The sequence below is a fragment of the Embiotoca jacksoni genome, unplaced genomic scaffold (assembly GCF_022577435.1).
Source record: "Embiotoca jacksoni isolate LCO1_2020_lvr unplaced genomic scaffold, fEmbJac1.0.p SCAF_16, whole genome shotgun sequence".
Classification (NCBI taxonomy): domain Eukaryota; kingdom Metazoa; phylum Chordata; class Actinopteri; family Embiotocidae; genus Embiotoca; species Embiotoca jacksoni.
The window spans coordinates 951,100-975,411 of NW_027185296.1; the positions used below are offsets into that span (position 1 = coordinate 951,100).

The window sequence follows — 24,312 nt, forward strand, 5'->3', positions numbered from 1 at the left end:
TTGCACAACTATCAATCATTTCTACTGTATGATTTGGGATGTAACCTGTTTTTACACAACACATGGGCTTTGATTGCAATTTTTGTCAGCAATTCTGTGCCTTCACGGGGACTTTAAAGTTGGTTACCACAAGAGATTTTATATTGTAACCTTTATAAACAAAAAAAATACACAAAATAATAGACATGTATCTGGACTCCATTCCCTTGTATTAAGCGAATTCTAAAACACAAGTGTATTTCCTTCTGTTCGTGGATAAAAGCAAAAGGCGTCTGATAACTGCACAGGTGGAAAATGTTATGACGTTATCCAGATAATGAAAGCCTACGAAACTTTCACATCAAGCTCTTTGATTGGCCAGAGTGCGGTTTAATAACCGTCAATCTTCCCAGATCTCGATGCTCATTGGACGCGGCTTCTATCTCGCTCCGCCTTCGATTCACATCAACCGAGCCTTGCGAGTGAGCGGACGTCAACGGACTGAAGAAGCTGCGCCATTCGCGTACATGTTACGTTGTTTTGTGGCGGAAAAGTGGCCATTCATTTCTAAGCTACGTATTTGTCGTTAGAAATCTACCTTTGGTTGCAGGTGAGGTCAAATGCAGACGAGGGGAGCGGAAGAGCTTTGCTGACAGGTGGAGGACGATATTTTCCGCTTTTGGCTACAAGGGGACAAATGGACGAGAACAAAACGGTGCTGGTCGAGAGCCTCATAATATGGGTGAGTTTGTTTTACTCGTGTGAATGAGCTGCCGAAACCACGGCATGGATTTAATGTACCTGTCTGTAGGCGGCGGAGGTGTCCGCGAAGGCACCAAGCTGAGGGAGAATGAAGCAAACATACAGCAGACTTTTTTTTTTTTTGTCCGGTGGTCCGACAGCAGAGACACGTCGTTATTAGCGCACAGAAATTCAGAAAGGTCGGTGGTACATCCACCCTGCAGGCTGTTGAATAAAAAAAAAAATCATCACCACGCAAAGGACAACAATACCTTTCCGGTTTGATGCTGGACATAAACTGCTAATCCAGTTAAGCAGGGGATATTTGTGGATTTTTGTTGTTGTTGTGGTTTTGTTGTTGTTGTTAACGTTATGTAACTGATTAAATGGAGCTAAAACCACCCAGAGTTAAACACCTCCATTCACCTTAGACACGACTATCCATCTAAAGCTGGCAGTGTTTCAGATCCGCGGTGTTGGCCATCCTGCGGGTTAATGCGAGGATAAGCGTTTGTTAATCAGATCAGGTTGATCTGACATCCTGCTGCTGCATCTAAAAGCCACATCAGTCGCTTTTGTTGAACAACTCGTGTATTTAAACTGTAAAAGTTACCCCCAGAGAGTGGACTGGGCAGGTGGAAACACATTAGAGCACAGCAGCCTTTAGAGACCGTAGGTTTGGTAGTTACTGTAAACAGCAGGGTGTCTACAGGACCCAGTTGGGCAGGTTTTATTTGAAGAAAAAGATCTTGGAGCAGGAGAATTACTTGAATTATTTACATCTTCACTTACGTAGGGACGTCTTCATCTTTGCTTGGCTGTTGTGGTTTCTTTGCCATTACACTCCTACCCGCCCCTCGGCCTCTATCCGGTTATCAGTACATCCTTGTCCTCTGCTTTCTCTTTTTACCTTTACTTTTCTTCAGAGGGAATTTGAAACAATTACACTATTTCAGAACATGTGCAGCGTTGTAGATAAACTCCTCAGTGATAGCATGGTTTATAAAATGCACTACTACATTGTTCCCTCTTCTTTAGGGCTGCAAATATATTTTTTTACATTTTATTTTCATTATCAAATAATCTCTCGAATATTTTCTCTATTAATCGGTTAGTTGTTTTTAGTCTTTAAAATGGCAGAAAAAGGTCAAACATGTTGACCATTGCTTCCCGAAACAGGAGATGCTGCCAAAAATGTTCTTATTTGACCCAACCAGCATTCCACAACCAAAGTATATCTTGTGTTTATTATCACAGGATTAAAGCCACCGCAAAATATTCACATTTTCATAGAAAATGACTCGAAATGATTATTTGCTGATTAAAATAGATGGCAATTAATGTACTGTCCATCAACTAATCAGTTAATCATTGCAGCTCTGCTATGCTCCCCTTCTTTTGTTGACCAGTTATCCTGATGGTGCTGTTTATTTGTGCCTCTCAGCTGCAGACCTTCAACACTGCTGCACCCTGCACAACGGTGGAGGAGCTGACCACTGGAGTGGCAATGTCGCAGGCGCTGCATCAGATGTGAGAGAGCACATACATTATTCATTTACAACCAGTTTTGCTAAGCTTGAGTAATTCACATCACACACACCGCCAGATGCATAATAAGTCAACGAGGTACAGTAGAAACGGTTGTAATGGCACACTTCTATCTTTTCCACCGATGTATTAAAGCTAAAATAGAGGATTTTGTTCATCACTCAGCCGCCATTTATTGCCCTAATGTACTGTGAAAGAGTCCCAATCCCTCTTTAAAACACACACAAAAAATACTAACCATTTGTTTTTTGCATTTCTGGCTCCATTTGTTGTTTTGGCAAACCGTATTTCTGATGTGTGAGTCTTCACTAAAGTTAAGACGGTGTCAGACAAAATCAGAGGGTTAGTTTTGGATCCATTTGTTTGGTCCAGTGTTGACACCGCAGTCTCAAGAATCCAAAATGCACCACAACTGTAAAGGCTCTCTTCTATGGACAACTCGCCCTGACTTGCATAAATTATCATTTGTTCTTCCTAACGAGAAACTATCTCTTCCTTGCACAGCTGAATGAAAGAAGTCTCCTGTTTTGTTTTTTTGTTTTTTTAATGTTATGTAATGTTTAAGTAAATATAGGAATTTAATTACTTGATTAAATTGGGTTCATGGGTAGCATCTAGAGTGCATTCAACATGGCTGATTAATGATGTATAACAACGTCGGTGATATTCATATATGTAGAATTTGAATTGCAAATTTAGAAATCATGCGTAGAATAGCTATTGTTGCCCTCTGTGTGCTGCAGAGACCCAGCATGGTTCAGTGATGGATGGCTCGGTCGTATCAAAACAGATGTTGAGGACAACTGGAGACTGAAGGTACAGAGCACTGTCGTGTCCCTCTGTCCACCATCTGTCCTCTCTGACTGTTCTCTGCGTGTTTTGCTGAAGCCCCTGTGTGCTAAATCCTCTGTTTGCTCCAAACCTGCCACACTGTCCTTGACACTGACCTTCAACCTGCTCCACGGGGTGCTGCTTCTGGCTTAGCCCACACTGACCCTGCGCTCTGACTCTGGTGAAATGGGTGCATGTATGTTTGTCCACATATATTAGCTATATGTAATGCAAGGGGAATTTATGTATTTAAAAAAAAATAAATAAAAAAAAGGCATGCCTGTCTCCTTCTCTTGGGTTGTGATGGTGTTTTCCCTGCTGCTGCTTTTTTCTGTGCAATTCCAAAAAAAGATAACCGCTGAATTCCATTTAGCTGCTTCACTTTAAGTTTCCTGGTATTAAAGAGCGATCCTTAATGTTATTATTATCTTAATCTGCCATGACACATCAAATGCTTTGAAAAAAAGCCTGTTTTCACATGTTTGAAAAGTCTCATTCTTTTCTCATCGCATGATCATAAATTTTGTTGGAAGGGCTTCTGTTGTGATGTCATCATCTTGATGTATGTTTGTATTAAAAAACATTTGTATCTTAATGTTTCTCTCTCCTCAGCTGAACAACCTAAAGAAGATCCTTCAGATGGTGGTTGACTATTATAATGAGGTATGAAGTACAACACGGCTCCCTTGTTTTTGCACAGCTGTAGGGTGATTGATAGAAACACGTACTCGACACGAGAGCTTCTGGACTCTGTGTGTTCATGCAATTCTTTTTGGAATTATAGTATGTACTGCTCACGTAGAGAAAAGCCTCAGGAGACTTGCCTAAAGGAAAGTAGTGTTCAAATCGAAACACACATCAAGCCGCACACACCTGGTAGACGTTACAAACACCATAGCGATTAGAAACGCAGGCATATCTACACACAAAGGGCATATTTTATTCATCAGGCCTCCTGGTTGTCGCAAAACTTTACCACCACAGCTGTTTACAGGTGGAGCTTTTGAAATCAGCCGGCTGTGTTTATTTATATTTACCTGCCTTAGGAAGTGTTTGTTAAGTGCATTATCTCTGTTTGTGTACCTTCAGGTCTTAACTCAGGAAATCTCAGACTTTCCCGTGCCAGATCTTCCCCTGGTGGCAGAGCATTCAGACCCTGTGCAGCTGGGGAGGCTGCTGCAGCTCATACTGGGCTGTGCTGTAAGATGCGAGCGCAAACAAGGCAGGTCACAGCCTGTATGTCTCACGCAATTTCTGTACACAAATCAGACCCGAACAGAATACATGTACAGAAGCATATCCAGTGTAGATAGGAAGAGGAATTGGCCGTTAAGGCTGTGAACCAAACAATGTTTAATTATTGCCCTGCCCCGCCACTGTCAAAGGCAGAGCTCATCAGGCAGCCTGGCAGGACAATCAATGAGGGTTAGCCAATGTTGTATTTGGAGGTCGGACATGGATTATGAAAATCATATATCTTTGTGTGTGTGTTTTTGTGATGAATCTCTCTCTTATACCGCCAGAATACATTCAGATCATCATGACCTTGGAGGAGTCTGTGCAGCATGTTGTCATGACAGCCATCCAGGAGGTCGGTCCAGCTTAACACCAAGTTTCTCACTTACTGAGATTAGAGGTGTTGAAAATATCCTGAAAAGATTTGCCGAGTAGCTGCACCTTTTTGAATAACTGTAACAAAGGACGTCTGCTGGTGTTGAAGGAGGGCAGAGTGCATGTTTGCATGTAGTTAAAATAGGTTGAGGCTTTGCAGATCATTTAATCAGTGTTTGTAATAAAACCAGTGACATTTTCCTCTTCAGCTCATGAGTAAAGAGACCGTGGCCCCGTTTGGAGCAGAGCTGTCGGGGGACCTGGAACAGCAGGTCAGTGTTATTACTGCAGAGATTCGTCTGCATGGGGTCTTTTGGTTGGTGTCTTCTGCTCTGAAATTTTCTTACAAATCAATGTGTAAACGGATTACTAATGTCCAGTTGGTGGGTGGGTTTTAACCTTAACCCCTGCAAAGAAACAAAATAAAATTCCCTCAAGTGTGTAGTTCATAACATGAAAACTTTATTTTCACTTGCAACTAATTTGCAAGTAATTTGTTTTCAGTTAAGGAGGATATACTTATTTTTTTTAAGTCAACAGTCAAAAAAATAGTAGTAGAAGCAGTATCTTTGCTTTCTCTGCATGTGGGCATGAATGTGTTTGAATTAATTCAATTTCTCATCTTGTCCAGCTAAAACAAGCTCTTGACGACCTAGCGCAACTTCTCGCAGAAAAGGAAGCACTAGCCCAACGCTGTGAAGAGCTAGACCTACAGGTGAACACACACACACACACACACACACACACACACACACACACACACACACACACACACACACACACACACACACACACACACACACACACACACACACACACACATGCCTTTAGTACAGCATAAACAGGAGTAATTCGCTGTAATGTTTGGGTCCATTGTCTGGAGCTGCTGTGGCAGAATGACTGTGAGCTTTACAGTCTGGTCTCTGCTGATCCCGCTGTAGTATCCGGCCCATACTCTGCCACTGCCAGAAGGCCTCACTCAGCACTGTACAGGCAGACTAAATTTAGCAGAGGCACTGATCAACTGTTCAACTGGACTCTCTACAGATTCATTATTCTGTTCCCAGTCTTCTCTCGTTGCAGTGAGGTAAGTCCAACATGGTCGACCGGCCGGCAAAACTAAACCCATCTAAACCAGCCGTGCAAATGTTTACTCTAACTCCGCTAACAGGGAGCTCAGTTAGGATTCCGTTAGAGACAAGTCATGCGGTGCTTGGTTATTTAATAATTTTTGTATTATTCCAGTAATACGCCTGAGAACATCTTCATGTGGGGAAAGCACATTATTTTGAAATGCATGTTGTTCTATGCGGCATAGTATTGTTCATAAGACCAGTGAATGGAAGTTAATCACAGGGCAGGGCAAAAAATTTGACTTTGAGCAAACAACTTGAGTTACTGGATGTTTTATGTTACATGTGTGAAACACTTTGCCTGTTGCGTTGCACGACAGTTGTTTATGATTCCAATATTATTATGTTATTTTGCACACGTGCATTATATCTATCGTAACAATATTTATTTCAACCACTTAGCCCAGCCCTATTTAAAGGTGTTAATTCTTATTTTAGAGTCTGACCTACTTCGTACTTTTTATTTAGATCAGTGGTTCTCAACTGGTTAGTCGCGACCCAAAAGTGGGTACTGGGGCTATTTTAGTGAGTTGTGGGTGTTGAGGGGGAAAAAAAAGTCTAACTTTATTTTTAAATCTACAGAACGTCTCCTGCTGCGCTTTTACTTTGAAGGACATGCCTTTCCCATGACACAGCACATGTGGTTTTTGTAGTCTGTGTTGTTATGACAAATATTGTCACATCAGTAATTAGCTTTCATTCCAATAGTTTTCAAATAAAAATAAGTCTGCTTTTTTATTTCATTTCATACAGTTCAGAAGCATATATGCCTGTAGTTCAAGGTAAGGCTGCCTTTTTGTTTTGAGGAGTTTATAGCCCTCTTTGCACTTCTGTTGCACGTTTTAATTCCTATTTTAACAGTGCATGAAGGTGTTGCGTATTATGCACTTATTGTGCACTATTTTATATTAAATGAATTTGAGCAGCTCAAAAATGTCAAAACTTTTATATACAGTCTATGGTCATGACTTAATGATTAAGAAAGAATGTGGCTCCAGAGGTTAGACCAGTTGAGAACCAGGGTTCTAGTTTGGAGGCATGTTGTAAGCAGGATTTTAAACAGGTACATGTTAATCTAATTATCCAGTTTCTGTTTAACTGGCAAAGATTGTCAACTCGATGTAAGAAAACGAAAGGGTGAGAACTAAAAACTAACAGTGTATTAACATGTTTGCTGCTTCCAGCATGGATTAACTGCACTGTTTGTTTTAACAGCTGGGAGAGGAGGAAAGTTATTTGTAATGGAGAGGGTGTCTGTTGATGCTCAGATGTGACCTCTCTGCCTTGCATGCAATAATTGACCAAGAAGAGATTTAACGTTACAGTTTTTTCCAGCTAACTAAAATTCACCGTAACTGTGAAATTGGAGTACTTGTGAGAGTGGCTCTCACATCATTGTCCCTGCACAGGTGGCTGTCCTTCAAGAAGAACGGAACAGCTTATTGGCTGAGAATGATGTCCTGACAGACCGAGCCAATCAGCTGGACACGTTTGACGACCCAAGCACGCCCTCAGGAAGGAAACACAATCAGTTACAGCAGCAACTAGAGACACTGCAGGAGGAGACCTTCAGGTCTGTCTTCTCAAATGGACCTCAGCCACGTCATTATAATACAGACCAAATAATTATGTGTATTTGCCTTTTCCAGGCTGGAGGCTGCTAAGGATGACTACCGGATCCACTGTGAAGAGTTGGAGAAACAGCTGATTGAGGTTCAGCACCGTAATGACGAGCTCACCAGCCTGGCAGAGGAATCACGGGCTCTCAAAGATGAACTGGATGTCCTGAGGTTTGTGTCAGTGTGTGGATGTACACCTGGTCTGTAGCAGGTTGATCTGGTCTGGGAAAGTATTATCTTTTAGAGGAGAGTGCTAACCATAAAAATAAACATAGTAAGATTAGGAAGCGGGCGGCACGGTGTTGCAGTTGTTTGGACTGTTGCCTCGCAGCAAGAGACGGGCAAGAAGGTTTTGGGCTCGACCCCGCTGGTTTTCTGGGCTCGGTTTGTGTGGAGTTTGCATGTTTTACCTGTGGGTTTTCTCCAGCCGTTCCAGCCCACAGTCCAATGATGTGTGTATGTATATATATATATATATATACCTATATGTAGATGTATGAATTATGGATAGAAGATTTAACAGCAGTGCTAATGAGGCAGTTTATAGGCAGCCACCTTATGTTGCCTCCTAATGACAAACTAGCACACAGCTACGTCAGCTAGGAAGGCCAGACTCTGATTTTCTGATACTGCTTTTCCACCAGAAGAGTTCTGGTTCTAGATCCAGTTCTGAAACTGTGGAATCAAGGTACCACCTTGTAAACCAGCTGCATTTCTACTGATTAGTAGCAGAACTTTGACACCCAAGCAACTGACTTTTTCTTTTCTTTTTGATTATGAAAAAAATCACAAAGGTCAACCTCACTGTGACATCAAAATGTTCTGCAAAAGTACTTTCCAACACCTTAACTCGGGACCAGAAGGGGAGATTGTCACCATATTTCACTATTTGTCAGATACTGAATTGTTGACACTAATCTTGAAACTGTGATCTCCTGTGATATCGGGTTGAAGATGTGATCGAAGAGTCCATGTTTTACAATTTGTGACTTCTTTGCAGCAACATCCATATTTGAAGCATTGTCTACTGTCATGGTTGCAACTGTGTTTTATCAAAATCATTTTATTGGTCAAACATGTGAACATATACAAGAAATTTGACATGATGATGATTTATTTAAATACTGCTCGCTGATCTACCAGAGTGCTACAATTAAACTACATTTCCATTTTGTTCCCATCTTAAACTTTGTGCTCAAAGTGCCCCAAACCACCCGACTGATGTTTGTGTTTGTGTTTTGAATTCCTGTAGGAACTGCTCAGATCGTGTGGTGATGCTGGAGGCCTCAGTGGAAACATACAAGCGCAAGCTGGAGAATCTTGGTGATCTAAAGAGGCAGATGAAGCTGCTGGAAGAGAATAACATGACCTACATGCACAACACTGTCAGTCTGGAGGAAGAGCTTCGCAAGGCCAACGCTGCCCGTGCTCAGCTTGAGTCGTACAAAAAACAGGTGAAATATATGCGATGCGTGGTTCCGAATTAAAGGGAATATCCGTGCTGTCTCACAAAGCACAGATTTAGCAGAGACTGTCCGTATTGATTATATTTGATTGTATTTTCTGGTAAAGAATGTATTTGATGCTGCATGTTTTTTTTGTTTTGTTGTTTTTTTAGGTCCAGGAGCTACACAGGAAGTTGTCCGAGGAGACCAGACGAGCAGACAACCTGGCTTTTGAGATGAAAAAGTTGGAGGAGAAGCATGACACTGTAATGAAGGAAAAAGAGGTATAGCAGCTTTTGAAATGTCTCAGCAATAGATAAATAAATAACTACTTTGGTTTTCTCTTCACTAACAGTTTTCCTTTTGTCCTCCTCCCCCAGAGGATCATTATTGAAAGAGATTCTCTGAAGGAAATCAACGAGGAGCTGCGATGCACTCAGGCTCAACAGCACCAGCTCTTTCAAAAAGGTATCTCATTCTGTCAGTGTTGATGCTGCTTAGCCACTAGTTGCTTTGGTATTCTAATCTGCACAACCTTTTTTCATACAGGCATGCTTCCCTCCAGCAGCCCCAGCCATGATAACCTGGCAGCTGAGTTAATGCCCATTGAATACAGGTAATGTGTTCCCGTTATAAATTGTGATTCGTAACCTTTCTGCTTCTGCGTGGTGTGTGTGAGCTCTGACTTTGAGTGTGTGGTTCTTTTTAGAGAAAAGTTCATCAGTCTGCAGCATGAGAACAAGATGTTGAGAGTGCAGCAAGAGGAATGTGAACGGGAGAAGATCGCCGATCTGCAAACCCAGCTGGAGGAGGCTCACAAGACACGCAGTGAACTGGACACTGAGAACAGGTTAACAGAGTTTATGTCTGATTGTAGGTCAACCACGGACAGATGTGATGGAAGTTGTTCTCTCCATTGTTACTTTGGTGTTTATACATTTAAGCTATAGTGTGTTGTCTTAACCTTCCTCTGCATGGCTGTTCATCTCCAGACTGAGTCGAGAGCGGATCAGTGAGCTGCAGCTGCAGGTCGAGGACCTTCAGAAGGCTCTGCAGAGTCAGGCGGCCAAACCTGATGATGTAAGTATGCCAACATGCACTGGCACTAATACAGAGAAAATATGCCCCACAGACTTAATCTGAGCCCAATAGACTTTGTGCTGGCATCGTATTACACAACGAAATCACACTAGTTTATGGTTTCAGTCCAGATTTTAAACTGACTGAGAGGTAAAAGCCCCGACATAGTGTTTTGATGTTTATTTTGCTGTCTAAAATGAATTTCTTTAACCAGATTTCATCCCTTCATTTTTATTTTCAGTCAAACCTGAAGCGGAAGCTTGATGCGCACATGTAAGTGTGACTCTTGGGTCTGTGTTAAAAGTTGCGGGATGTAAAATAAATTTGTGTGTAAAGTACGGTTAAGAATGAGTTGTTGTTTTTTTCTCAGGGTCCAGCTGAATGAGGCTCAGGACGAAATCATGAAGAAGAAAGAGCTGCTGGAGGACCTTCAGCCTGACAACACTCAAAACTGTAAGTGTTGCCATCATGACACAAACGCTGCTTCCCTGTCAAAACCAAATTACTGAAATGACGGCTGCTAATTTCTGATGAGCAGCCTTGAAGCTGGATGAGCTGATGGCCGCCCTGAAGAAGAAGGATGATGACATGCGGGCCATGGAAGAGAGGTACAAGATGTACTTGGAGAAAGCTCGCAATGTGAGTGACTTTTTTTTCTGTTTTATTCTTGTTTTGTTAATCCCTAAAAATTGAGGCTTAGTCCGGTAATTTGGGTATTCGTTTGTACCAGTAATTCACTGTTTTTCCTTCCTTCCTGCTTGTAGGTGATCCGAGCACTGGACCCTAAACTAAATCCCGCCACCGCTGAGATCCAATGTCTGAGGAACCAGTTAGCAGACCGGGACAAGCAGATTCTCAACCTGGAAGTAAAGCTGCTATTTTATGACCTCCATAAATGTTTGTGATGTGAATACCCAGGATGTTTTTAAAGGACTGTTTCCTGGTCTAATTGATGTTTCATTTTGCCTCCTAGCGTCAATGTGAGCAGGCGAGGCTGAGAGAGTACGAGGAGAAGCTCATCGTCACAGCCTGGTATAACAAGGTAAAATAAAATCCTAAGAAAAAAGATCAGTTGCAAATTTTAAATTCTGCCTTTTCGGACATTATTGACACTCGGCATACTTTGCATTTTTTTTTTTTTTTTATTCCTCTGTCCTCAGAGTATGAACTTTCAGAAGTTGGCCATTGAGTCACGTCTCGGGGGCCGCTCTACCTCCATGTTGTCCCCCGGCCAGTCCTTTTTGTCGCAGCAGCGTCAAGTCTCAAACGCCCCACGCCAGGTGCTTTCCGTCAACGTGCCTGCCACTACCTCCAAGTAGACCGTGTCACGGAGCCAAAGTGTCACCTTATTCAACTGAGACAAAAAAAAAAAACAACAACCCACAACCCTCCCACAAGTAAGCTCTCAAGTGACCTTAAACGCATCTGCTCTCAGCACTTGGGGAGGGGTCAAGGAATCGGCCAACTGGGATCAAGGAGCACTCACTTAACAAACACAACCCTACTGGTCACCCAGCTGGAGTTACAGCATACCGTCACTCGACACTAACCTGAACCCTGACCTTACGTAGGACATTTGCAACCCGTGTTCACTTCGCTAGCTAAAGTAGTGCACACTGCCCCATCCTTACAGCATACTCCCATCCTGCCCTGTGCTTCTGCTTCACTGTCTGCAAACTTGCTCACTACAACCCATTTTGCCTTGGCTCTTCGACATCCTGACGTTCAGGAATGGGAGAAGTGTAACCATTTTATTCCGAATTGAAGCCGGTTACAGTAATGAATGTGATTTTAAAAAGGGTTACTTGAATGCTAACAAAATGTAACTTCAGATGATTGTTATAGTATGTACAAACTGTACCATCGTACTATGCAGTGAAGGGGAGGTACTAATGTTGTCATCCAGCAGACTGATGCTACATTTGGTGCTGGCCACCAACTGCTTTTTAAGCATCAAACATCATCGGAGTTTTTACTGGACGTTATGTAAAGCTGTGAAATTCCTACTGGTCATATTAACCACAATCAACCAGTGAGGTGCTGCAACTACAAATCTTAGAAAAGAAACCCAGGAATATATATATTTATCCATTATTCTCTATATTCCCAGGAAGTGATTTGACCATTTAACGACATATGTTTTCAGAGTAAAGAGCGCTGTAGAGAAGCAGGTATTGTCTTTGATATCGTGGGTTATTAGCTGTCTGATGCTACGTTGTTAAAGTTAAACCGCACTAGTTACACAACATAAAATGGCTGTTGATCACCTTCTCATTTTGTATGTTTGCAACAACACTAAAGAGGCATTCTGTTATTGAAGATTAATGTCAAAGCGCTTTTTGATTTTTCCTTTGCCGTGGATGATTCTTGTAGCTTTCGCATTTAAAAGCGGTGTCATTCACCTAAAAATAAGAGGTACGATCAGACGTAGCACAGGAACTACATGAGTTACGTCATATGTTTGTGTGTAAATGAAGAAAAGTAAGCAAGGCATTATAACGTTTTCAGGATTTTAAGAGGTTACTATTTTAAAGCTTTGGTTTTCTTGTGGATAAATAAATTCTTTTTCTAAAAGTGCATTTTATATTTAGTCGCAGTTTGGCTCCTAAATGGTTAAGAAAAACACTCCTGCACTCTGGAAAAACCAAAACTACACACTGACCACAAATAATGTGACACTCAGGTGTTTATTTACAGCCGATTCCAATAATGTGACAATAGAGCATCAATTTACAAATCAACTCCATCAGGATAGATCCAAACATATATGCTGTATTTAACCTATAAAGAGTCAGAGGAGAGAAATGTGGTCTTTTTGTTATGACATTTATTTTTATCGTTGTCAATAGTCTAATGAAATTCAAATAATTTATGTAAAGTGACAAGTAGGAAACAACAGACATGATTGTGAGAGTTTTGATGCTGGTGCTGGTTAAATAGAAGTGTGGGGGAAAAAGGACAATTCATGTCATAGTCGTGCGCTGTGGCTAAACAAAGAGCATCCTATTGTTCCTCTGCATTACATATTGTTGAAAATATTTCCTTGTACCACCCATCATCATTGAAATGGTACTGGTATTTTTATATTGATGGGAAAACTAGCCACAATGAAACGGCTATTATCTATGTACTGTATATAAAAGTATATTTTGTAGTTTTGCTGTGGCATATGGTCTGTAGAGCTCAGCGGGAGCTGGCGTAGATTTGAAAGGGGTACGGTGTGCGTGTGGCCCCAGTGATCCCCTCCGTACTCAGCTCAACTCCATCCAGGGTGGAAAAACGAAACTTCTGGAACAAACCGACGAAAAACAAGAACAGCTCCACTCTTGCCAGACCCTCACCGAGACACGCACGCTTTCCTGCGGAGAAGAAGCATAACTTACAGTATCATCCCGCGGACACGCATTTCCTGCAGCCTTGTTATTTATTTTCAAAGTCAGACTTATTACTGAAAGGTGAACGTTACCTGCAGAGAAAGGTAAAAACGCATCCCTCCTCACAAACCTTCCCTCAGCATCCAGGAAGTGAGAAGGGTTGAAGGTGTCTGGCGTCTCCCATTCAGTCTTATCAAACAGCACAGAGGTCAAGTTCGGCATCACAGACGTCCCCTGCACACACCACAAGTCACAGTGACAGTATTCAAATGGCTGGTTTATATTGCAGTACAAAGCTAACACTTCCTTATTGTAACGACAAATCCCAGTCTATGCACACACTAAATACTGTTATTTACAGCAACCCCAGTCAGTGAAAGAGGAGAATAATTCTACTGAAAAAAAGATTTTCTAACACTTGCCCCAGCTTTAAGAAACATCCCAAAATAGGGCTTAAATCTTAAATACTGGAACTACAAATGTTTAAGACACACAATCAATCATCTTGCTCTTTTTAGAATATAAATCTTCAGATCAGCTCATGTTGCTAATTTTACCATATTATTATTATTATTATTATTATTGAGGACAAATTTACACGTTAGTTTTCTTTATTAACATGTGGTGGACTCGAGCTGCTGTGTTCAGTGAATAGATCAGATGCACCTTGGGTATGAAGTGACGCCCCAGGACCGTGTCCCTGGCAGCCACCCTGAGCCCGTTGAGCGGGACGATGTTTCCCATCCTCTGGATCTCGTGGATGACGGCGTCAGTGTAAGGCAGGTTGAGTTTGTCTGCCATGGTGGGTTGGCGGGTCTGTCCAATCACTCTGTCTATCTCGGCCTGGACTTTTTCTAGGAGTCAAAACACGTGTATTTATGGTTCTTCAACATTTTCTCCCTCTGCTATTTTAATCTATTTACTTATCGAAGATCAGTCCTGTCTGACCACCGACCCTGGATGTGAGGGTTCTTGATGAGGTAGATGAGACCCCACTGCAGAGTCTTTGAAGTGGTTTCACTGCCTGCCAGGAACAGATCCAGACAGCACAGAACCAGGTTTCCTTCCTCAAAGCCCACTTCACTGTTTCTGTTGTGCTGTCGAGCAGAGTGGAGGGACAAACATAGTCAGCACTTTGTAGTGATATTTTCCTTCTCATTTCAACATTTCTGTTATCCGAATGTGAGCGCCGCACTTTCTCCTCTAAGAGGAAGTTGTCGATATAATCTCGTGGGTTGCTGGGGTCCAGGTCCAACTTGTGTCTCTCTATCTCTCCCCTGATGGATGCCTCCAAAGATTTGGAGCTGCTGAAGATGCGGTTGTGAGGCCCCGGCAGGCGTTTCATCAGTGCTGGGAAGGCATCATACAGCTGTTAGGAAAGAAAATAAGGAACGTATTCAGAGGTGGCCTACTTTCAGCTCACATTCTCTCTAAGAGAAACCTTCAATAGACACACTGACTATTCAATATTTTTTGTTCTGCATAAAGTAATTATGTATCAATGACACTGTCCCACTGACTTTCTTAAAGGTGTAAATGCTGCGTTTGCATCTTACTAGAGCCCATATGGAGCCTTCCAGGTAGGCCAGCTCAGTCAAGTTCTTCAGCATGCTCTGGAAGTTGTGGTCACCGTAGTCAAACCGTCTCCCAAACACTATCTGGCAGATGATGTTGGCCACCGCATTGTTTAAAAGTGGCACCGGGTCAAACGGTTCACCTGAACAGAGAAAATGTCTTTAGTCATAGTACACCGTGTGAGTATTTTGCTTACATTTTGGTCTCTTTTGTCTCGTCAACCTTCCTCCTTCTCCATCGCCTCCTGCAGATGTCGACTCTCGTCACAGATGCTCTGCTCCATGGAGCCCTTGGCCAGACCAAAGGTGCGCAACATGGCCACGGCAAACTGCCGCTGTCTCCTCCACACCTTCCCATTACTAAAGAAAAGACCCGCTGACACAGAGAAAGCAAACATTGCTCAGGTGGGGATCAGCAGGCAGGTTGACTTTCTCAGTACTGGTGTACTCAATGTGTGTATTTTAGTTCTGCGTGATTCACCCGAGTTCCCTGAGTAAATTCTGGTCACCATGGGGCTGTAAGGCCGGTCCACAAAGTTGTTGGCCTGTGTCACGAGAGCTTCCTTCACCATCTTCCACCCAGACACAAACACTGTTTTGTGTCTCCCCAGACGAATGCAGAACACATTCCCATAAACATCAGCCAGCTGTGAATGCATAGCCAGAGAATAGCGGGTCTGTTGTCTAGCATGTGACTCTGATGAGATGCATAATTCAGCACAATATGTTGGCAACACTATGACTTAACATCTACAGGTTGTTGGCATCATTTCATAGTATACACTTTTTAATATTCTGTTTGAGCAAGGTCTCATAAATGTGAACTAAACTTACTTAAGGACTTGTCTTACACATTAAACAGCGATTGTACACTAAAGTGGGTCATAACTGAATAGAAATATTTCTTGTTGGACATGCCGAGTTTGTTTCAGTGGACTTTTCAATATCAGGTATAACACAATATGGAAACACCTTGATGCTATCACCTTACCTTGGTTAGGTAAATGTGAGGCTGTTTAGATTCAATGCTGAAGACGTTTCCTAAAAGGGGTAGAGCTGACGGTCCTGGAGGAAAGTGCGGTGGATCCTTTTTGGTAAGAAAATACACTACGAAGAGGAAAGCAAAAATAAAAAGGAGCATGTTTCTCATATCAAGCCACAGAAATAGCTTCCACCACCACATGGTGAAGCGGAGTCGGAGAGGAGAGAAGTAAGAGACTGAGGAGGACCTCTTGCCCCATAAGCCACTCTTAGTTAGAGTTGGGCTGGAACTCTGCTGACTCACAGCTTAATATGATTGTGTGTGTGTGTGTGTGTGTGTGTGTGTGTGTGTGTGTGTGTGTGTGTGAGACACACTGAGTCAGGGTTCTTTTAATCAAATTCAGGACACGAAAAGTGACAAATCCACACCATGATGAAATAAAATGGCTACATGAACTCCTTTCCTTTGTAAACACAAGAAGCCGCCATATACATGTATACATTATATTCAAATATCAATACTCTATTAATTCACTAAAACTATTTCTCCTGTTACAGTGCATCCGGAAAGTATTCACAGCGCTTTACTTTTTCATGTTACAGCCTTATTCCAAAATGGATTGAATTCATTTTTTTCCCTCAAAATTCTACACACATAATGACAAAGTGTTTAAATTTTTTGCAAATCTATTAAAAATAAAGAACGGAAATATAACACGTACATAAGTATTCACAGCCTTTGCTCAATACTTTGTTGAAGCACCTTTGGCAGAAATTACAGCCTCAAGTCTTTTTGAGTATGATGCTATAAGCTTGGCACACCTATTCTTGGGCAGTTTCTCCCATTCTTCTTTGCAGGACCTCTCAAGCTCCATCAGGTTGGATGGGGAGCGTCATTCATTTTCAGATCTTCAGATTTTCAGTTTCAGATCTCTCCAGAGATGTTCAATCGGGTTCAAGTCTGGGCTCTGGCTGGGCCACTCAAGGACATTCACAGAGTTGTCCCGAAGCCATTCCTTTATAATCTTAGCTGTGTGCATCGGGTCGTTGTCCTGTTGGAAGATGAACCTTCGCCCCAGTCTGAGGTCCAGAGCGCTCTGGAAAAGGTTTTCATCAAAGATGTCTCTGTACATTGCTGCATTCATTTTTCCCTCCATCCTGACTAGTCTCCCAGTTCCTGCTGCTGAAAAACATCCCCACAGCATGATGCTGCCACCACCATGCTTCACCGTAGAGATGGTATTGGCCAGGTGACGAGCGGTGCCTGGTTTCCTCCAAACATGACGCTTGGCATTCAGGCCAAAGAGTTCAATCTTTGTTTCATCAGACCAGAGAATTTAGTTTCTCATGGTCTGACAGTCCTTCAGGTGCCTTTTGGTAAACTCCAGGTGGGCTGTCATGTGCCTTTTACTGAGGAGTGGCTTCCGTCTGGCCACTCTACCATACAGGCCTGCTTGGTGGAGTGCTGCAGAGATGGTTGTCCTTCTGGAAGGTTCTCCTCTCTTCACAGAGCAACGTTGGAGATCTGTCAGAGTGACCATCGGGTTCTTGGTCACCTCCTTGACTAAGGCCCTTCTCCCCCAATCGCTCAGTTTGGCCGGGCGGCCAACTCTAGGAAGAGTCCTGGTGGTTCCAAACTTCTTCCATTTACGGATGATGGAGGCCACTGTGCTCATTGGGACTTTCAATGCTGCAGACATTTTTCTGTACCCTTCCTCAGATCTGTGCCTCGATACAATCCTGTCTCGGAGGTCTACAGACAATTCTTTGGACTTCATGTCTTGGTTTGTGCTCTGACATGCACTGTCAACTGTGGGATCTTATATAGACGGTGTGTGTCTTTCAAAATCATGTCCAATCAACTGAATTTACCAGGTGGACTCCAATCAAGTTGTAGAAACATCTCAAGGATGATCAGTGGAAACAGGATGCACCTGAGCTCAATTTTGAGTGTAATGGCAAAGGCTGTGAATACTTATGTACATGTGATTTTTTTTTTTTTTTTTTTTTTTTTTTTTTTAATTTTTAATGGATTTGCAAAAATTTCAAAAAAAAAATTGAAATGTAAAAAAATGAATTTAATCCATTTTGGAATAAGGCTGTAACAACAAAATGTGGAAAAAGTGAAGTGCTCTGAATACTTTCCGGATGCAATGTATGTAGCAAGGTGATCACAAAACATTTTGCAGATTTCTTGAAAAAGAATGTGATGACTGACATAGCTGACATTTTGCTGAACACATCACACCTATTGGAGAAAGCTCAGTAGGCTTATGATAAATCACTGGTGTACTTATTAAATAATTTACCATGAATGCTATCAAAGTTGATAAAAGATTTCTGTATATCTACTTTCCTTTTACGTTTTTCTACAATGTGGACAGACTTGCACACTGTGCATTCCTGCCTGTAATTCTGGATACCAACACGAGATGGTGGTAAAAGTAAAGTATTTTTAAATGATTCAAGTAGGCTGAAGTGTTAACATTAAGTAGGTTAACACAGGTGAATTGATGGTTTTGCCAAGCGTCCACATAGAAATCAGACTTGAACTCACCTGTCCATTTAGTCAACTGTGTAGCAACCTGGTGCTCGTCACAGTGAGCTGAACCAGGAGACAAAGCTCTCAAGTGAAATGTGTTTTTTATGTGTCTTTTAGGACCAACATGCTGATACCGGGCACAGTCTCCCTTTGCTCTTAAGACACATAAATAAAACATTGTTAACAACAGGATGAGGCGCCTCTCACCTCTGACAGCCGTCGGGGGATCCAGCGGGTCGGGGCCGCCGGCTCCCCCGACGTGCAGCACGCAAGGGTCCGCATATTCCCGCTTGCAGTTTTTAATTTTTTTTCTCGATCTCGTTTCTTATTCTTCTTTAACATCTTCAAAAACTCGTGAAAATTGGTGCCTGACGCATGTGCAAAGTTTCGCGAGGTTTGGAGCATCGTTTGACCTTAAACATCAACTTCCTGTGTCACGGCGAAACGTCACACTTAGCCGCATCGCCCTGGCTATACTATATACAAAAGTTCATTTTGGGTCACTTTTTGGACATGCTACGGTATGAATTGTTTTCTGAACTGAGATTCGTGCCTCAAGTAGGGATCGAACCCAGTTACTTCTCACTGTGAAGCAACTGCTCTAACCACTGCTATGTATATTGCAGCCATACTGTCCTATTATGCACTCCTCCTGCTAATGATAAAATGTAATTTGTCTAAAACTACTGAACATGTGCATTTAAACTATGATCTTAAATGAAAGAATGTGAGCATGTAATATGCTTGTTCATGTTCAGCAGATGGTTTTAAAAAGTAAACACGTTAATTTCATAATAAATGTTTAAAAAGAAAATCATAATTCAAGATGAAAAGAGAAATGTTATGACATAAGAAATACTGTACAGTAAAACCAATTAAGTGTTTTAATTGCTGTTGTGTCACAGTAGTACAATGAGAATTTGGATGTGATTTTTTTTTTTCAGTAAGGCCTTAGAGGACTGAATTTTGTGATGCCTTGTTTTTGTACAGGCTAGGTTTTTTAGTTACCTGGAAAACCCTGTAGATTTTGGATTTGGATTCTCCTTGATGAAGGAGATGGCGAGCCACCTTTAACCCAGAGGAGTTGGACCACGATCACCTGTTGTTCCACAGAGGAGACCGTCTGTCCCTCCATCCCTCCATCCCTCCATCCCTTCATCCCTTCATCCGAGTGCACCACTGTGGTAGGACAGTCAAAGCCCTACCTCTCGGACTATTTTTTTTGTTGAAGCAAAGCGCTCTCTTTTAAACTAAACTGGCTTGACTGGACCTACCTGACTAAAAAACTGTTACGACCTCAACACGGCATCTTCTTAAACGTTTGGATCCAAAGAACTCTAAACTGTTTGCACTAAAGAGGCAATTTTATTTCATCACCTGTGATATTGATAACAAGTTCATTACATTTAGCTGATGCTTTTATCCAAAGCGACTTACAACAAGTGCATTTCAACCATGAGGGTACAACTACTGTTCTTCTCCAGCCAACCAGCCGGTGGTGTTGTAGTCCACGGTACCTTAGTGCACCAAGGTGAAATGAGCTACAGCCTTCACCTGAACTGTTTTGGCCTTCAAGAAGCAGTTGTTCTGATGTTGGTCTTAAAGTTTGTTCTTGAAAGAAGTGTTTGTTGAGTTTTGGAAACATGCACTCTTTCTTGATAACGTAGAGGATGCCCATCAGCCAACCGTTCTTATGAATAACATTTATCACAACTGTAACATTTATTTCAATGGCTGTATTAAAAGAACGAGTGGATATACCGCGTTTGAATGTGTGACATAGGATTCAGGAGTTATTTAACAAAATGTATTGACTTTTATCATAGCGCCCCCTAATAGTTAACATGTGTCAAATCTTTTCAAAAAATAATTTTTGGGGCTCACTATTTTCCTTTAAACTTTCACCTTCTCACCTCTTACGGTTTGGGCTCCACAATCATTTGTACTGACGGAATAATAACAACAATAATAATACAAATGCGAGCAAAAACAGGGTTCCACCACCATTGGTGCTTGGACCCCTAATTAAAGATTTATAATATGATGATTTTGTTGTGATTCAACTGGTTTGTAAATAAGTCAAAAGTTAAAACAGCACTATTTGTAGGTAAAGAGAATGAACAAGTCCTCCCTACAGGCAGCAATTATACAGCGGTGGATTAAAAAGGAATTACCACTTTCCTCACCAAAACATTTGTCATGTCTGTTCCACATTCGTTGAGTGTAAAATGGTGAGATGAGATGAAAATGGTTCAGCGAGCCTTGGCATGAACCTTGAAGGGGAGAGGTACTCGCACAGTTCCAGTCTCCGCTTCTGTACTCAGCTCTACTCCATCAGGAACAAAGAAAGATAACTTCTGCAGCAAGCCGACCAAAAACAGGAACAGCTCCATCTTGGCGAGGCCTTCTCCAAGACACACACGTTTCCCTGAAGAGTCCACAAGCATGTATATACGCAAGTTCAAAAGCTATGGATGACAACAAATGTCCCCTGTCTATTTATGTTTAAAACACAAGCTGAATGTTGTCGGCTGTACCTGCAGAGAAAGGCAGGAATGCTTCCTTCTTCACAAACTTTCCCTCAGCATCCAGGAAGTGTCCAGGGTTGAAGGTGTCTGGAGTCTCCCATTCAGTCTTGTCAAACAGCACCGATGTCAGGATGGGCATCAAGGATGTACCCTAAAAAGAAACAAAACAAAACAAGGATAACCCCAACGTACGCCACAACAACACATAACTAATCACTTCATACTAAATGCACCTTCGGTATTAAGTAACCACCCAGTGTTGTATCCTTGGCAGCCTTCCTGAATCCGTTGAGAGGAACGATGTTTCCCATCCGCTGAATCTCATGGATGACAGCATCAGTGTAGGGCAGGTTGGTTCTGTCAGCCATGGTGGGCTGGCGGATCTGTCCAATCACGCTCTCTATCTCTGCCTGGACTTTCTCTATCAAAGGAAATGAAAAGAATTGAGCCTCAACTGGAGGAGAAAATGTTTTTTTTTGTTCCCTAACAGAGATATATTTTGTTGACCTGATTGCCATTCTTTGACCTGCATGTCTTTTCATTCACAATTAGTGTAAGATTTACTTTTGCAAAACTTTTTCAACATTCTTTACCCCCACTATTAGTCATAGCTTCCAGAGCTGAGCATTTAACAGAGAAAAAACATGACCAGTTCTTTTCCAAGAATATGACTTTCAATTTCAGCATTAAGCTTTTAATTATTGCTATGATAACGTAGGGTTAACTTTTACACAAAACTGGCAATGCAAAAATCTCTTAATTTTTAGCCATGCTACCAACTTGGCTCGAAGGATGATGTTGGTCTTTTGATCAGTCGAGTACTTTGGTTTAGACTGAATCCAAAAGAAGGACTGAATGGATTGTCATGACACTTTGTGCTGGTGGAAGTGATCTTCTGGTTTTCTTTTTTCTTGCCCCACTACAGGCTCATATTATTGACTTTTAATAAAATAACAAATAGATATTTATTAAATTTATGACGGATATTATATTTGTGTTTTTATCTAAGAATGCATGATATTTGGCTTGCCCTTACCTTTTCTATCCTGTCAACATATGGAAGTTTCTTACAAACTCCTTTTCTATTGATAATAGTCTGGAAACCCTGTTTGAATGAAGGTTTGCTCAGTAGGGCGGACCAATCAGCAATCAGTTGGAGTTGCTAAGTGCAGTGATGTTTAAGTCTCTGCTGTTTACAGCTTGGGAATTTTTTTACTGGTTTTATTATTAGTTCTAACTTGCAAACGTTAGCATGCTAACTTTCAGATTGTAAACACAGGAATTAAAAAAGATCCTACTAAACATCAGCATGTTAGCATTTTCATAATGAGCATTTAGTGCAGCCTCACAGAGCTACAAGCATTTCCTTGGCATTTCCTTGTTATTTAGCTGCTCATGGCAGTACGTCACCTACCCTGGACATCAGGGTATTTGATGAGGTAAATCAGAGCCCACAGCAAAGTGGTGGAGGTTGTTTCTGTCCCAGCCAGGAACAGATCCAGGGAGCACATGGCCAGATTGGTCTCGGTGAAGCCCAGGTCAGACCCTTTATGCTATTCACAAATACAGAGAAGATACATCAGAGAACAACTGGTAGTTTGGCAGATGTCTATGATGTAAAGAGCAATATGTGCTATGCAGGCATCAACATACTTTCTCCATTTCAATAAGGAATGCGTCGATGTAGTCTCTGGGGTTGTTGGGGTCCAGGTCCTTCTTATGCCTCTGTGCCTCCTGACTTATGAAGTCCAGGATGTCGTTGTATTTGCTGAACATTTTGTTGTGAGGACCTGGCAAGTGCTTCATCACTCTGGGGAATGAGTCGTAGAGCTACTCGGGATAGAACAGGTGATGGGAGAAACTTTTTAATATTGAGGACTGACTCCTGCAGAGTTTAGACTCTTGTGTTGAGTGACCTAAATGGCTGTTATTAACTTACTAGACCCCATATGGAGCCCTCCAGCTGAAAAGCCTCAGACAGATACTTCAGCATGATCTGGAAGTTGTGGTCGGTGTAGTCAAACCTTTTCCCCATCACCAGCTGGCAAATAATGTTGGACACAGCGTTGTTGAAGAGGCCTGCTGGGTTGAAAGGTTCACCTGAGGAAGAGGATGCCACTGTTTATTTTGCTGACTAGCTTACTAGCTGTTGTTGCTGTTTTTGCATCATTATGAGCTCATGTAGCACTCAATTTAAACCACCTCTCTCCTTTTCCATCTCCTCCTGCAGGTATCGGATTTCCTCACAGATACACTGCTCCATGGTACTTTTCCCCAGGCCAAAGGTGCGCAAGGTAGACAAAGCAAAGCGTCTCTGTTTCTTCCATGTTTCACCATTGCTCATGAATAAACCACCTGGACACAAGCACACAGCGGTGAAGAAGTTCAAAACTTATGGCAGTTCATATTTGTACAGAATACAATAGGGAACAAAAATACTTTTGCACCTGAAGTTCCTGAGTAAAACCTGTCAGACATTGCACTGTATGGTCGATCCACAAAGTTCTCCGCTTGTGTCACAATGGCTTCCTTCACCATCTTGTACCCAGATACAAACACCGTCTTATCACTGCCGAAGCGGACACTGAACACATTTCCATAGATCTCAGCCAGCTGTGGACAATAGACCAAGGAACAAGCACTGAAGAACAGAAACACACCACCACATAATATGAACTGAATGAATTGTTCACTAAAGCACAATGCGAAAGAAATTGGCAACCCTTTCAAATGGACTTACTAAGTGAACAATTTAAAATAGCAACTTTTGGTAAATTGATAAAAGTAATTGCAATGGCTACAGTTTTTTTGAGTTACCGAACAAGATATTTCTCTTGAACTAAATTCTGTTCAGTCAATCTTTTTAATCAAATATGTTTAAACGCATCAGGATATCTCAGTCGAGTTAACAAAAACAGATTTAAAAACAACATTAATAAGTGGATTTAGAAACAATATAACCCCACATTTTTGGTCCTTTATACTCACAAGCTCCTCAAGATGTAACTTGTATGTGGATCAGTACCTTGTTAAAGTAAATGTGGGGTTGTTTGTTGTCCATACTCAAGATATTCCCCACCAGGGGGAGAGCTGTAGGTCCTGGAGGATAATTTGGTGGATTTCTATTTTTGAGGAAGTCTGCAATTAGAATGAACAGAAAAATAAACAGGAATATTCCTTTTATGTCAAAACTCAGCAAAAAATTATAAAGCCACATGGTTAAAGAGCACAAAAAAAACAGCAGGAAGAATGTCCGTTGTTTTTCAAGATTTTCTTCTTCCTCGCTTGAAATTTTGAATGCTTTTGTGATCCACACACTCAGGACA

At 41.7% G+C, this 24,312-nt stretch overlaps 2 protein-coding genes across 5 annotated transcripts; one reads left to right on the plus strand and one right to left on the minus strand.

The window, feature by feature from the left end:
* Window positions 1-462: 462 nt before the first annotated feature.
* Window positions 463-12,306, plus strand: hook1 (hook microtubule-tethering protein 1). 4 transcript variants are annotated; one of them, XM_069150070.1, is made up of 22 exons: window positions 463-721; window positions 2,165-2,250; window positions 3,012-3,084; window positions 3,712-3,762; window positions 4,189-4,321; window positions 4,623-4,690; window positions 4,920-4,982; window positions 5,342-5,425; window positions 7,253-7,416; window positions 7,493-7,633; window positions 8,715-8,916; window positions 9,081-9,191; window positions 9,288-9,375; window positions 9,457-9,523; window positions 9,617-9,757; window positions 9,900-9,987; window positions 10,229-10,260; window positions 10,358-10,440; window positions 10,526-10,626; window positions 10,752-10,853; window positions 10,961-11,029; window positions 11,148-12,306. In XM_069150070.1, exons 1-22 carry the CDS (start codon window positions 677-679, stop codon window positions 11,304-11,306), a joined length of 2,151 nt encoding a protein of 716 aa, XP_069006171.1. In that variant the 5' UTR covers window positions 463-676; the 3' UTR covers window positions 11,307-12,306. The 4 variants fall into 4 exon arrangements, with proteins under 4 accessions (XP_069006171.1, XP_069006174.1, XP_069006175.1 ...); XM_069150073.1 differs by lacking the exon at window positions 463-721 and having other exon boundaries at window positions 2,225-2,250; window positions 3,012-3,295; XM_069150074.1 differs by lacking the exons at window positions 463-721; window positions 2,165-2,250 and adding an exon at window positions 3,253-3,295 and having other exon boundaries at window positions 3,045-3,084.
* A 461-nt stretch (window positions 12,307-12,767) lies between these two features.
* On the minus strand, window positions 12,768-24,294 carry LOC138199125 (uncharacterized). The gene is given in 18 exon segments (XM_069151075.1): window positions 12,768-13,346; window positions 13,454-13,595; window positions 14,028-14,215; window positions 14,317-14,436; window positions 14,532-14,730; window positions 14,918-15,078; window positions 15,111-15,311; window positions 15,417-15,582; window positions 15,927-16,166; window positions 20,720-20,886; window positions 20,996-21,137; window positions 21,220-21,407; window positions 22,401-22,539; window positions 22,640-22,816; window positions 22,926-23,086; window positions 23,189-23,341; window positions 23,434-23,599; window positions 24,012-24,294. Coding segments are annotated over 18 exon segments (3,078 nt in total). The 5' UTR covers window positions 24,204-24,294; the 3' UTR covers window positions 12,768-13,170.
* Between the last annotated feature and the right edge of the window lie 18 nt (window positions 24,295-24,312).

Excerpts from the sequence above, each read along its gene's own strand:
- hook1 (XM_069150070.1), top strand. The coding sequence starts at position 677 with ATGGACGAGAACAAAACGGTGCTGGTCGAGAGCCTCATAATATGG. Across the intron at positions 3,085-3,711 it reads AGGACAACTGGAGACTGAAG|CTGAACAACCTAAAGAAGAT; the intron begins GTACAGAGCACT and ends CTCTCTCCTCAG. Across the intron at positions 3,763-4,188 it reads TGGTTGACTATTATAATGAG|GTCTTAACTCAGGAAATCTC; the intron begins GTATGAAGTACA and ends GTGTACCTTCAG.